This window comes from Artemia franciscana, chromosome 9 (genome assembly GCF_032884065.1).
Source record: "Artemia franciscana chromosome 9, ASM3288406v1, whole genome shotgun sequence".
Lineage (NCBI taxonomy): Eukaryota > Metazoa > Arthropoda > Branchiopoda > Anostraca > Artemiidae > Artemia > Artemia franciscana.
The window spans coordinates 44925703-44939822 of record NC_088871.1 but is presented as its reverse complement, the minus strand read 5'-3'; the positions used below and the strand labels follow the sequence as shown (position 1 = coordinate 44939822).

General features: G+C 35.2%; 1 protein-coding gene across 5 annotated transcripts in view; it reads right to left on the bottom strand.

The window, feature by feature from the left end:
- LOC136031463 (kynurenine formamidase-like) overlaps positions 1–14120 on the bottom strand; it is a 106386-nt gene that overhangs the window by 1100 nt on the left and 91166 nt on the right. For all 5 annotated transcript variants that reach the window (XM_065711080.1, XM_065711081.1, XM_065711084.1 and 2 more), the window contains 2 exons: positions 7709–7891; positions 5253–5385 (listed from right to left, as the gene is read on the bottom strand). In XM_065711080.1, coding sequence (XP_065567152.1) covers positions 5253–5385; positions 7709–7891 — 316 coding nt within the window. The remainder of the gene's footprint in view (positions 1–5252; positions 5386–7708; positions 7892–14120) is intronic.

The window sequence follows — 14120 nt, the reverse complement described above, 5'->3', positions numbered from 1 at the left end:
CCAGAAGAAAGATCACGGAAGCGTGTTTATTTGTTGTTTTTTTTTTGTACATGAGAGGGTGCACCACGAGGGGGCGAGCCGCCTCGTATGTGAAATAATTTCTGTTCTTTTAAGTTTTAATGTTGTTCCTTACTTTCATTTGAAGAAACTTGTTTTTTATTTAATTATGATAAAAAGCCTATTCAAACTCAGAACGGGCAAAAATTAACGTGAATAGGGTTTTAATTATCAAAACTTTATGGAGTAAATATCAATATATGTCAATTAAACTGACAAATAACTTCTGTTTATTTTTTATTGACATAGTCTTTTTCACGGAAAAAATTATATTTTATATCTTTTCAGTTTTTTCTAATATATGATGGTATTAACTTGAGGACTGTGGGGAGGTTGACAAAGACATAATTACAGGACCTTTCAATAATGCCGAACAAAACAGTCCTCTTAAAATTTGATAGGATGTGTTTTGGGGAGTGATAGGATTGAGGAGGGAGGCTGGTTGTCCTCCTTTCACTTTTCATTCTTAAAGAAGGCACTAGATCTTTGACTTCGAATCGCGCGAGCCACATCCGAGATGAAGTTTATACGACAATCCGTTCCATCAGAACCTTATATGCCCGGGTTATAACTTATAACCCTTGCACCTGGGTTCTGGAATGTTGTATCCACCTTGAAACCATTGTTATGTGTTCTTTGGACTATTATGAACAAAATGGTTATATCATGGTTTTGATTGGATGCGTTTGGGGAAAACACGTTGCCAGGGAGAGGGGGGAGCTAGTTGCCCTACGTCAATTTTGATTCTTAAAAGGGAATTAGAACTATACTTTTCCAATCAAGTGAGTTTCCTCTAAATTTCAAACAACCACATCTTCCATAAAAAGCTTATATGCCCCAGGGGCATAACTTACAAACCTGGCCCCCAGACTCTGAGGGAGGGAGAAGGGGTGCCAAATCAAAAGGCCTTGCATTGTGATCTTTGAACTGCTTTTGAACAAATGGCTATCTCAAAATATCGGTAATATAGTACATCAAAAATATAAATTTCTTAGTATAATAGCTTAATAGCTATACTAGCTGTAATATATAGGCCTAATTATTAGCTATTAATCTTATATTAGAACAAACTTATCTCGTCTTCTGTTTTGTTTTTTTTTTAAACAAAAATATCTGTTTTGTGTTCACTCTGCCGTTGAAGACTCAAAAGCCATTCTAATCCTTTTATCCTACGACATTAAAAGACAAAATACATTTTAAATTTTTAAACTTTTTAACTTTAATAATTAAAAGAGATTAGAAATTTAAGGAATTTATATCAGTATATGTGTACTAAACTGATAATCCACAGCCATGTTTTTTAATAAAATAAAAATTGCTCTGGTCAAACCGTTCGTGGTAACGAACTGTAGTAAGGAGCGACCCGGCTCAATAGTAAACGAAACTCTAAAAAACGGAACTTCGATGCTAAAAGATACATCAAAAGAATTCGATTTTTATTCTGATTTTGAATATATAAGTTTCATCAAATTTAGTCTTTGTCATCAAAAGTTACGAGCCTGAGAAAATTTGCCTTATTTCGGAAAATAGGGGGAAACAACCCCTAAAAGTCATAGGATCTTAACGAAAATCACACCATAGCATACAGCGTATCAGAGAACCATATAGAAAAAATGTCAAGGTCCAATCTACAAAAATGTGGAATTTCGTATTTTTTGCCAGAAGACAGACAATTTTTTTGCCAGAAGAGGAAATTAAAAATTTCCTCAATTTTTTTTAATTTATCCAAATCAAAACCCCCAACTCCTCAAAAGGGAACAGATCCGTTTCAATTATGTCAATCCCGTATCTATAAGATGCTTTTATTCTTCCTATTAAGTTTCATCACAATCTCTCCGCTCTAAACGTTTTCCAAGATTTCCGTCTCCCCCCTCTAACACCCTATGTCCCCAGATCTGATTCGAATTCAAAATATAGCATCTAACGTAAGACATAAGATCCTTCTATATATCAAGTTACATTAAGATCCGATCACCCATTCGTAAATAATGATACCTCAATTTTCAGGTTTTCCAAGAATTCCGGTTTCCCCCCACAGCTCCCCCCAAAGTCACCATATCTGGTCGGGATATAAGATAAGAGCTCTAAAGCACAAGATCCTTCTAAATATCAGATTTCATTAAGATCTGATGACTCGTTTGTAAGTTACAAATATCTCATTTTTTCTAATTTTTCAAATTCTCCCTCCCCCCCCAACTCCACCAAAGAGGTCAGATCCAGTCCAGTTATGTCAGTCACGTATCTTGGACATGTTTTTATTCCTCTCACTACGTTTCATCCTAATCTTTCCGCTCTAAGCGTTTTCCAAGATTCCCCCTCCCCCCAATGATGCTGTATCCGGTCAGGATTGAAAACGAGAGTTCTGAGTTACAAGGTCTTTCTGAATATGGAATTTCATTAAGATACGATCATTCCTTCGTAAGTTAAAAATACCTCAATTTTTCTAATTTTTTAGAATTAACCCCCCCCCCCAACTACCTCAAATACAGCGGATCCATTCCAGTTCTTTCAATCACGTATCTAGGACTCCTGCTTATTTTTCCCACCGAGTTTTATACCAATCCTTCCATTCTAAGCGTTTTCCAAGATTTTAGGTTCCCCCCCCCATCCGATTCCCCCATATGTCACCGGATCCAGAGCGGATCCGTTCCGGTTTTGTCAGTTGCGTATGTTTGTCAGTCAGTTGTTTTTATTCTTCCCACCACGTTTCAACTTGATCTCTCCGCTTAAAGTGTTTTCCAAGATTTCCGCCACCCCCCAACTCCCCACTTAATGACTCTGGATCCTGTCGGGATTTAAAGTAAAAGATCTGAGTTACGATGTCCTTTTAAATATGAAATTTCATTAAGATCCAATCACTCCTTCGTCAGTTAAAAATACCTCATTTTTTCTAATTTTTCAGAATTACCCCCCCCCCCCCCCCCCAACTCCCCGAAACAGAACAGACCCGTTCTGGTTATGTCAATCACGTGTCTAGGACTTCTGCTTATTTTTTCCCACCAAGTTTCATCCTGATCCCTCCACTCTAAGCGTTTTCCAAGATTTTAGGTTCTCCCCCACCAACTCCCTCCAATGTCACCGGACCTGGTCGGGATTTGAAATAATAACTCTGAGACACGATATCCTTCCGAACATCAAATTTTATTAAGATCCCATCGCCCGTTTGTAATTTAAAAATACTTCATTTTTTCTATTTTTTCGAATTAACCGGCCCCCGCTCCCCCTCCAGATGGTCAAATCGGGGAAACGACTTTTAATTTAGTCCGGTCCCTGATACGCCTGAAAAGTTTTATCGTCCTAGCTTACCTGGAAGTGCCTAAAGTGGAAAAACCGGGAACGACAGACCGACAGAATTTGGGATCGCTATATGTCACTTGGTTAATACCAAGTGCCACAAAAAGAACGACGAGCCTCTTACTTTGTATTCCAACAAAAGAATCAGGAAAATCAATCGAGTCCCTTAGAATGCAGAGAAAAATTTAATCGAGAACGATTTGACCCATCCAAGAATATAGCTGAGAAATAATAGGGCACAGTTCAAATCTGGTCAGTTCCAATAAAACAAAATCATTTGATTTCGTATTTAGCTTTTATGTTCCTACCAACTTACGAGATTTTCAGAGCAACTACATTAAAGGATAAATCAAAAGAAATAAAAACCTTCGTTTGAAGTTGAAAGAGATAGTTCCATATTTTGTCATACTCAGTCATATTTAGAATATTGAAGTAGGCCAGCCAAGGCTTTAGTCCTTGCTACAGGTGGGTTTTAAACCCGTTAACGTCTGATCAAGAGGTAGGCTTTCATCCCCTGTACTGCGACAGGGTATCAAAACTTTATTTTTCTGCAAAACTGCTTACATACTATTTATTATAGGACGTGTTAGCCTCTAACTATGATGCGGGCACCACTGCAACCCTGATTTAATAGACTATTTAACCCCTTTCTATGATGTTCTAATGGCCCGTTAGCAGTGAAGAAAACTGCACATGAGTTAATTTAATATTACAGTTAGTATGAAAAAAGGTTCGCAGTTTACTAAAATACCACTGCAACAGTTTTTAACCTGAAAGCTTCAGTCATTGAATACAACTTAGAGCATGTTGTACAAATGAATGACCAGCCACTTCCGGATGCTGTCCTTTACAGACAACCAGTGCGCACCATCGTAAGGGAAGACCCAAGAATACGGTACCACCTCGGCAACTCAGCCCAATAGTAACCAATATCCTGAATAAAATAATGTTAATTACGGCTATTACATCAAATGAGCTGTGTTTTATGCCATTCCAAAGGTTTAGGGCTACTCATCAGAAGCTAAGAACCTGAGAAAATATATATGAATCAGTAAAAAGAGGGAAACAACCCGCAAAAGTCTAGTGGTCATATAATTTAAGAACCATTCCAAACTTTTACTTCAAATTGAACGAAATTTAAGGAATATTTATATTGAAGAAAATTATAGCTACAAACTCAATTCTTTGACTAGGATGCATGGTCAAACAGCATGCATGAAATGTTTGCTTACCATATTTTGGTTTATGATATTTATCCGACGTTTCAAGACTACTCTTAAAATGATCCCTGAATAATTGAAAAGTAAAAGATGAGCAGAATGTCTAAATTGGCAGGGAAAAGGGCTTATGCTCTAGGGTGCTATAATTGTCTACGCCAAAATTTTTGCACGATCATGACTTCAACAATTTATAGATTGTTGCTCGCATGGAATGTTGCTTGTTCTAAGTTGCTTTCCAAGTTAGTTGCTAGCTTGAATTGTGTTGTTTGTTGTAAAGCTTGTATGGAATGGTGATTTCGACAAGAAAAGATACAGAAAGATCACTAGGTGCGGCGGTTGACCCAGGGTTACTAGTTCCGGCTAGTCACTGAGGAATCTTAGATTCAACTCCCACACCTTTAACCACTGAAACAACTATGATGGCTTCGTTACAAGTGAAATAATTTCACAGTTTTGGAAACTTCCCCCAGGCACAACCAATCAAATCACCCTTATTGACAGAGCCTCTGGCCTTTCAACCGTGTAATTACTCTACAAACTTAAAAATTGTATTTTCATTTCAATTCAAATTTTTCATTTCAATTCCTTAAGTGTTTTCACTAATTTTAGTTCTTACCTGAGGATTGAACGGCTTAATTATTTGTTACATTTAACAATATTTTCTAATAGTAATTGTCTTACCTTATAAAACTTCTCGCTTTGGTCTTTAAAAGATGGTGGATCATATTCACCGACCACAACTTGGCAAGCAACTTCGATTTTACCCTTGTTTTCAGCCAAATTCAGCATGGGACTAACACTAGCGGCTTCTATCCTAAAATCATGACATTCTGCAAATGTGACAGTTTCTAAGTATAAAGAATATTTCTATTATAAGACTTACCACCAGTGAGAGTCGAGCCCAAACTTTTTTATATTTTGTTGCTTGCTCCACATGTATTTTGAGCTGGCAATAAAATTACTAATTTAAATTTGTTCTATTTTAATGTTCTTTTGACAAAATAATATAAAATAGATTTTAATAAATTGTTCTCAAATTTTAATAAATTAGGTTTTGCTCTAAATTTATGAAAGTTTATCAGATGAGTGTTTGAAAAAAAGGGTAACTACAGTTATTAAACCTGATCAATTTGGAAAGCTTCTTCTACATCTAACATCCACTTTCTTTTTCACGTTGTGGAAATAAAATAAAAATTATATTTAAAAGAAACGGTTTTCAAAAGATAAAAGTTTTTCAAGAAAAATGAAGAGCTCTATTGAATCTTAAAATCAGCAGAAATAAAAACTTATAAAAGTTCAATCTTAAAACCAATATAACTTACTATCAACGAATATAAGTAGTTACTGCGAAAGTAATTAAACTAGACTGATGGTTTGAAACATATTGATACTAACCCCCTCGAATTCTTCGCAATTTCGGTTTTTCAATGACATCATGGCAAAAAGTAAAATAGTTTAAAATGCAGTGTCTTCCAATACTTTTTTGTACTGAATTTTACTGTAACTTTATCAGATTGTAACATAGAACTTGGGGGGATAACTTCTAAATTAATCATATGGAATAGGATTTTTTTGGAAGCTGACCAAAGCAGATTTTATTCTAGAAAGCTGGCCTAAAGCAGATTCGGCAGATATATTCTTAAATTATTTTCAAATTGTAATTATAGCGCAATTTCTAACATGCAGCAGAATCTATTAATAAATTAGTCCATTAATTTGCCAACACAAAATTTAGTTTGAAGCTACATAGATGTTTCAGTTTATTCCAACGCCTTTTTTGTTGTTCTCCCATTATTTTTGTGGTTGAAAAACAAAGTTATTAATTCATTGTTCTCTTGAAGGTCCAAAGTCTCTTTCTTATCCAACTAATGGTCAGGTATTATATTCTGAAAACCAAGGTAAATTTTTCAATTTTTTCAAATTTATTTCTAAAATAATAACAGTCAGAACAAAGTTGAGATCTGCAAAATAAACTGATTCAAGGCAATACATATATACGTCTGTAATACAATATGATATATGAAAGACAGTATAATATATATGTAATGCATACTGCACATTAAAGACGTAAAACATACGTAATACAATATAATACATATGGAAAATAAATACAATGTAATGATACTGCAACAAATACCAAGAAAAATGAAGATTACGCAAAAACACAAACACACTCACGCATAATCATCGTCGCGGCCTGAAAGTTCTACATGTAATTTTCACCCTTATGTAATAGCTTTCAAACCTGTTTGTTCAGCAGATCTCTAAGGGATGATCAGCAAGGGAATTTCAATCGAGAGAATACAACTGAAATTAAACAAACATTGTCTTTCTGTTCCGCCCTTTGAGAATAGGTGAGCAAGAGGCATTCACCAACTATTTGAAAAGAGTAGGAACGTCAGATGACATTTTCGTACGACATCGACGATATAGATCAAAAACATCTTAAGACACTGGAAATTTCATCATCAAATTTTGCTTTAAAATATAATTTCCTGATGGTTTTAAATCTAATTCAACTGAATTCCAGAAATCAGGACTGAGGTGCTGGATTAAAAAATATGATCTAATAGTTGGACAAAAAACTAGTGTGTGAAGCCAAATTAACAATTAAAACGATTTTCTAACATTTCACTGATGGCGAAATTTTTATTGCATTTACTCACTTTATTCAAGGTGTGCTTCCGCCTTCAAATTCACAGAATATGATGAATTTATTGCTGGTAGGCTTTATTTATTACTGTTTTATTTTTGTTTCGAGTTCTTTTAGCATCCGTCCATATTATTCGTTTCGATAGAATTTTTTTGTATAAAAGGCAACTCCAGTAGGAAGATACTTTTCCAAAATCTATCAAAAAATCCTGAACGAAACAGAAGTGGTGCGGGTTCAAATTTTAAGAGTGGTTGCTAGAATATTAAATTGTATCAAAAATTTTCACTCATTTCAGTCATATAAAACGTCCAGTAGCATTGAAGGATGTCAGTACGTGGGCTGGGGGTCTATGGTGTGACTCAGCAGCCTCAGTCACCTGGCGTATAGAGGCAATTGGCTCTTAAGATTAGGCTTCAATCCCGTTGGAGCCACACCGCCACAAATTACAATTATTTCTATAAATAAAGAAAAAACAAGTTCATACTTGTCAAGGGATAAAGCTGCATTGACATAAGTACCAATTAGGGGTTGAAGGTCGAAAACACCACTAATCAAAAACAATGCTTTTAATAGTTTGGCACTCTCCTTAATGGATGATATCCACTCTGTAGAAAGTAAAGTTGATGCTAGATGTGCTCCAGCTGAATGTCCAGCAACAACGACTGATCTACCAAAAGAAAAGCATAAATTAAAAATTCAAAGAACAAATAATAACAATGCATTCATTTTTTAACAGAGAGCAGCTATCACATGACTTTAGACCTAAGGTTATAATTGAAGTTTTTTGGCTGATACGGGTCAAAACAATCGAGTTCATGTTCGAAAATCAATTGTGGATGTAACAAAAAATTGTAGGCATCGAACGTTTCAGAAACTCAGACATGTAATTAGGGTCATCTAATAATTATGAAATTAAAAACAATGAAACTAGACTTAAATTTGTTTTTGCTGGAGATAACACAGCTAGATATAGTAATTACCAATGCCATATTGATTCATGTATAGGGAGATTACTTTCTTATAGCATATCTCAAACATGAAGCAAATATAAATTGTCCAAGGTTATTTCAACTTCTGGCAGACTATAAGTTTTAGGAATTTGCTGATGCCTCACTCAATGAATTCTACATCCAAATTGCAGCTGTCGCTAGCAATCTAGTAAGAGACGATCACGTTCCATAGTAAAAACAAAACAGCCTATAACTCCAAAAACTAGAGTCAGATCAAAAACAGAAATACACTATTAGAGCCACCTTGTCCTGTACCGCTATAAAGAAAACTAATCGTCACTTGGCTTGAATAACAAGGAAAATATATTTTGGTTTGAAAATCCAGAAAATTGACTGCAACCGCAATATTCTGCATCGAGGGCATCTATTTTCTTTTCTTTTTTTCCTTTTCCTCAGATAGTGAGGCACTGGAACATCGTAGAGGTTTTTTTAATAGCTCATTTTAAAGGCAATTGATGGGGTTGAAAACCATGGGTGATTAGAACAAATATTTTTAAACCATAATGATTTTTTTTACGAAAAACTGCATTTTCATGCTCAAGACTGGTGAATGACGTCATAATCGTAGGTATTTAATAATCATAATGGAGAGCTGTTTAATGGCTCATTTTTAATGAAATTGCTGTATATCGAAACCTTTTGTAATTAACAAAAATAATTTTTAATATAAAACAAATTTTTACGAAAAACTGTATTTTAGTATAACACTGGAGTAATGAATGTTACTTCGTATGCATTCATCTTGCGTACGAAGATCAAAATAGTACTTTTAACATTATAAAATCATGTAGTTATAGTTACATAAGATGCAGTAATTTTTTGAAGTTTTTAACAAAAAATCTATTCTGTGAATGGAATTATAGCAAAGAACGAACCTAAGTCAAAAGGATCTGCACCCTGTTTTTCCTTCATATAATTAAATAAAAAAACAAGTTTGCTTCCTCATCAACGCCCCGCTCTTTACGCTAAAGTTTGACTCTTTCTCTCAACTCTTCTTTTTAAAACAGCAAAAAACTTTAGCGTAAAGAGCGGGGCGTTGATGAGGAAGCAGCTCCTTTCATATACGAAGTAATTTCCGTTCGTTTTACTTTTTTAATGTCGCTCCTTACTTTCAGTTAAAAAAAACTTGTTTTTTTTATTTAATTTCTGAACATTTTTGAATCAATGCATGTTTTGATTTTGGCTCTCCGCAGAGGAATAATTGAAACAAAATTTGCATATTTATTTATTTTTTGCTAAATGGCTTTCTAATAATTTTGATCGAATGATTTTGAGAAAAAAAGCGGGGGAGGAAGCCTAGTTGCCCTCCGATTTTCGGTTAATTAAAAAGGCAACTAGAACTTTTAATTTTTTACGAATCTTTTTATTAGTAAAAGATATACGTAACTTATAAATTAGCTTACGTAAAGAACTTTTGTGTCTCATGTTTTTATTACATATATGAGGGGGTTCACCCCCTCGTCTGTACCTCGCTCTTTACACTAAAGCTTAAGTTTTGTCCCAATTCATTAAGAATGACCCCTGAATCACAAAAGCCGTAGATTAAATAGTGGAATTTACTAAAAACACTTTAGCATAAAGAGGGAGGTATTAGGAGGAGGTGAGCCCCTCATATGGTTAATAATTTCTGTTAGTTTTAAGTTTTAATGCTGATTCTTTCTTCCAGCTGAAAAAAACTTTTTCATATTTATTTTATCATTTTTTTTTAAGTGATGCTAGTAAATCCTGCGCTCCCTTCATGGAAATTGTCTTCCCCCATGACAAATTCCTCGATGGAAAGTTCCCCCAGCATATCCCCCGTTTCTCAACCCCTCCCCCAACCAACAAATCCTCCTGAAAACGCCTGTACACTTCCCAATAACCATTACTATATGTAAGCACTGGTCAAAGTTTGTAACTTGTAGCCCCTCCCACGGGGACTCTGGGGGAGTAAGTCGTCCCCAAAGACATAGTTATAAGGTTTTTCGACTATGCTGAATAAAATGGCTATCTCAGAATTTTGATCCGTTGACTTTGGGAAAATAATAAGCGTGGGAGGGGGCCTAGGTGCCCTCCAATTTTTTTGGTCACTTAAAACGGGCACTAGAACTTTTCATTTCCGTTAGAATGAGCCCTCTCGCAACATTCTAGGACAACCGAGTCGATACGATCACCCCTGGGGAAAAAAACAAAAACAAATAAACACGCATCCGTGATATGCCGTCTGGCAAAAAATACAAAATTCCACATTTTTGTAGATAGGAGCTTGAAACTTCTACAGTAGGGTTCTCTGATACGCTGAATCTGATGGTGTGATTTTCGTTAAGATTCTATGACTTTTAGGGGGTGTTTTCCCCTATTTTCTAAAATAACGCAAATTTTCTCAGGCTCGTAACTTTTGAAGGGTAAGACTAACTTGATGAAACTTATATATCGCATTAAAATGCGATTCTGTTGATGTAGCTATTGGTATCAAAATTCCATTTTTTAGAGTTTTGGTTACTATTGAGCCGGGTCGCTCCTTACTACAGTTCGTTACCACGAACTGTTTGACCTTCATTATTTTAGCTAGGAAGTAACTAAAACGAGTTTCTTTTTTGAATTTAACAGATATTACTTTAAATTCAATATATTAAGAGTTCTCCCCGACGGGAAATCGAGCCCCCTTCTCTTGTGTGACTAGTGGGTATGCTTACCATTGTACCATCGGAGTCTTGTGATATATGAAAAAACATGATAATAAGTTCGTTAGTACACTAAAAAATTATATAAGGAATCAGTCTGGTTAATTATAAATGGTGATGGTGTAAGTTCCATTGGTATCATAGCTGTAGAGATTGCTGAAACCTAGTAAAGAAAAAAAAGGCACATATTGGGCTTAGTTTGATGCCTTATTCTCAGAAGATCATCTCTTACTGTTCTAAATAAGAAAAGCCATAGGCTTTTTCCTGTTTGTAATTTGAGTTGCAACGATATTACATAAACGATCGATATAGTTCATCAAAAGTATTGTTAGTCAAGAGGATCTCATGTAGCAATCATTAATGAAGTTTTGTTTAGACGCTAATATGATATTAAAGAGCGTTGTACGGTTCCTAGTGAAGTTGCTATGCTCAACGAAGCCAAATTTCAGTACCCATTCCTAAGTATTCATCTTTCAAGATATCAGAATGAGCCATATGCCAACGAGTTTTTCCTTTTCACCTTGACAAATGATGCCAAAAAGAAAGGAAGAGCTCCATAAAGGTATGAGCGTATGTATTGTGCTAGAGAATAGCAAAACACACCACATCAAGGGTTCCATTAAAAATAAATTTATTTTATGTTCGCCCAACTCTCTCCTATTCAATTTCCTCTATATTGGTGGCAATTAAATTCGAGAAGCCCCAACACAAACCAGGAAGCAAAAAAGGGTCTTACATGTATCAAAAGCCATCTTTCAAACTCTAGACGAACTGTTTTAACAGATGAGGAATGACCGATACGCTCGTCAAACTAGGAGATAGTTTTATAATTTGTGTTATTGACAAGATGGGTTAAACGGTTCACTAGGTTGTCTTTCCCCCTACCCTGTCACTCAATGTTTCAGGCAAATAATATTAGGGAAATTCTGCTTCGACTTGAATTGAATTTCGAATGGTTAAAGACAGCCTCAAAAGTTGATGTTTCAGCTAACAAATGACAGTGGGGCCTGCATTTAGGGATCAGTACAGGCACGTACGCAGATTTTTTTTGGGGGGGGGGGCAAAACCTTCGAAACAGCAGATACAAAGTATTTTTATATTTAGTAACTAAATAAATGCAAAAAGCACGTATATCGGAAAATACAGATTAACTTTAATCTGTAGTATTGTAGTGGATGGGGGGAAGAAGACTGAAGCCTCAAAAGTACGTTTTAGGCTCAGGTTATGTTCATAGCGATTTAGAACCAGACATTAATCTATTATCAAACAGTTCGTGGTAACGAACTGTAGTAAGGAGCGACCCGGCTCAATAGTAACCAAAACTCTAAAAAATGGAATTTTGATATCAATAGCTACATCAAAAGAATCGCATTTTAATGCTGATTTTAAATATATAAGTTTAATCTTACCCATCAAAAGTTACGAGCCTGAGAAAATTTGCATTATTCAAGAAAATAGGCGGAAACACCCTCTAAAAGTCGTAGAATCTTTACAAAAATGACACCATCAGATTCAGCATATCAGAGAACCCTACTGTAGAAGTTTCAAGCTCCTATCTACAAAAATGTGGAATTTTGTATTTTTTGCCAGAAGACAAATCACGGGTGCGTGTTTATTTTTTTTTCCAGGGGTCATCGTATCGACCAAGTGGTCTTAGAATGTCGCAAGAGGGCTCATTCTAACGGAAATGAAAAGTTCTAGTGCCCTTTTTAAGTGACCAAAAAAATTGGAGGGCATCTAGGCCCCCTCCCACGCTCATTTTTTTCCCCAAGTCAACGGATCAAAATTTTGAGATAGCCATTGTGTTCAACATAGTCAAAAACCATAATAACTATGTCTTTGGGGATGACTTACTCCCCCACAATCCCCGTGGGAGGGACTGCACATTACAAACTTTGACTACTGTTTACATATAGTAATGGTTATTGGGAAGTGTACAGACGTTTTTAGGGGGGATTTTATTTTGTTTGGGGGTGGGGCTGAGAGGAGGGGGCTATGTTGGAGGATCTTTCCTTGGAGGAATCTGTCATGGGGGAAGAAAAATTCAATGAAAAGGGCGCAGGATTTTCTAGCATTACTATAAGAAAACAATGAAAAATAAACATGAAAACGTTTTTTCCAATGAAAGGAAGGAGTAGCATTCAAATTTAAAACGAACAGAGATTATTACGCATATGAGGGGTTCTAAAAATACTTTAGCATAAAGAGCGGGGTATTTAGGAGGAGATAAATACCTCGCTCTTTATGCTAAAGTATTTTTAGTAATTTCAACTATTTATTCTACGGCCTTTCTGATTCAGGGGTCATTCTTAAAGAATTGGGACAAAACTTACGATTTAGTGTAAAAAGCGAGGTATTAACGAGGGTACAAACCCCCTCGTATACATAACAAAAATATAAGATTATGAAAGTTTGTTACGTAAGTTAATTCTTAACTTACGTATATTTTTTTACTAATAAAAACATTCGTTAAAAATTAAAAGTTCTAGTTGCCTTTTTAAGTAACCAAAAAATTGGAGGGCAACTAGAGCTCCTTCTCCACCCCTTATTTCTCAAAATCGTCTGATCAAAACTATGAGAAAGCCATTTACCCAAAAAAAAAAATTCATATACAAATTTCATTTTAATAATTTATGTGCGGAGAGCCAAAACCAAACATGCATTAATTCGAAAACGTTCAGAAATTAAATAAAAAGAACTAATTTTTTAGCTGAAAGTAAGGAGCGATATTAAAACTTAAAACGAACAGAAATTACTCCGTATATGAAACGGGTTGTCCCCTCCGCAATCCTTCGCTCTTTACGCTAAAGTTTGACTCTTTGCCACAATTCTACTTTTTAAAACAATTAAAAGCTTTAGCGTAAAGAGCGAGGGATTGCGGAGGGGACAACCCATTTCATATACGGAGTAATTTCTGTTCGTTTTAAGTTTTAATGTCGCTCCTTACTTTCAGCTAAAAAAATTAGTTTATTTTTATTTAATATCCCACTGAAAGGGAAATTTTAGGGTTAACAGAGCAATATGGGTGCTCTGGGAGGGGGGGGGGTAGTTCTTCTATTGCGAAAACGTCGATTTTAATGAAAAATGATAGTTTCCAAAGTTGATCCATTAAAAGTTGTACTTTATCCTGAAAAGGGGGGATAAATCACATTCAAATGCATTTAAAGAGCAAAAAAGACACATGATAATATTCAAATGATATTATATCTATATATATAAAAAT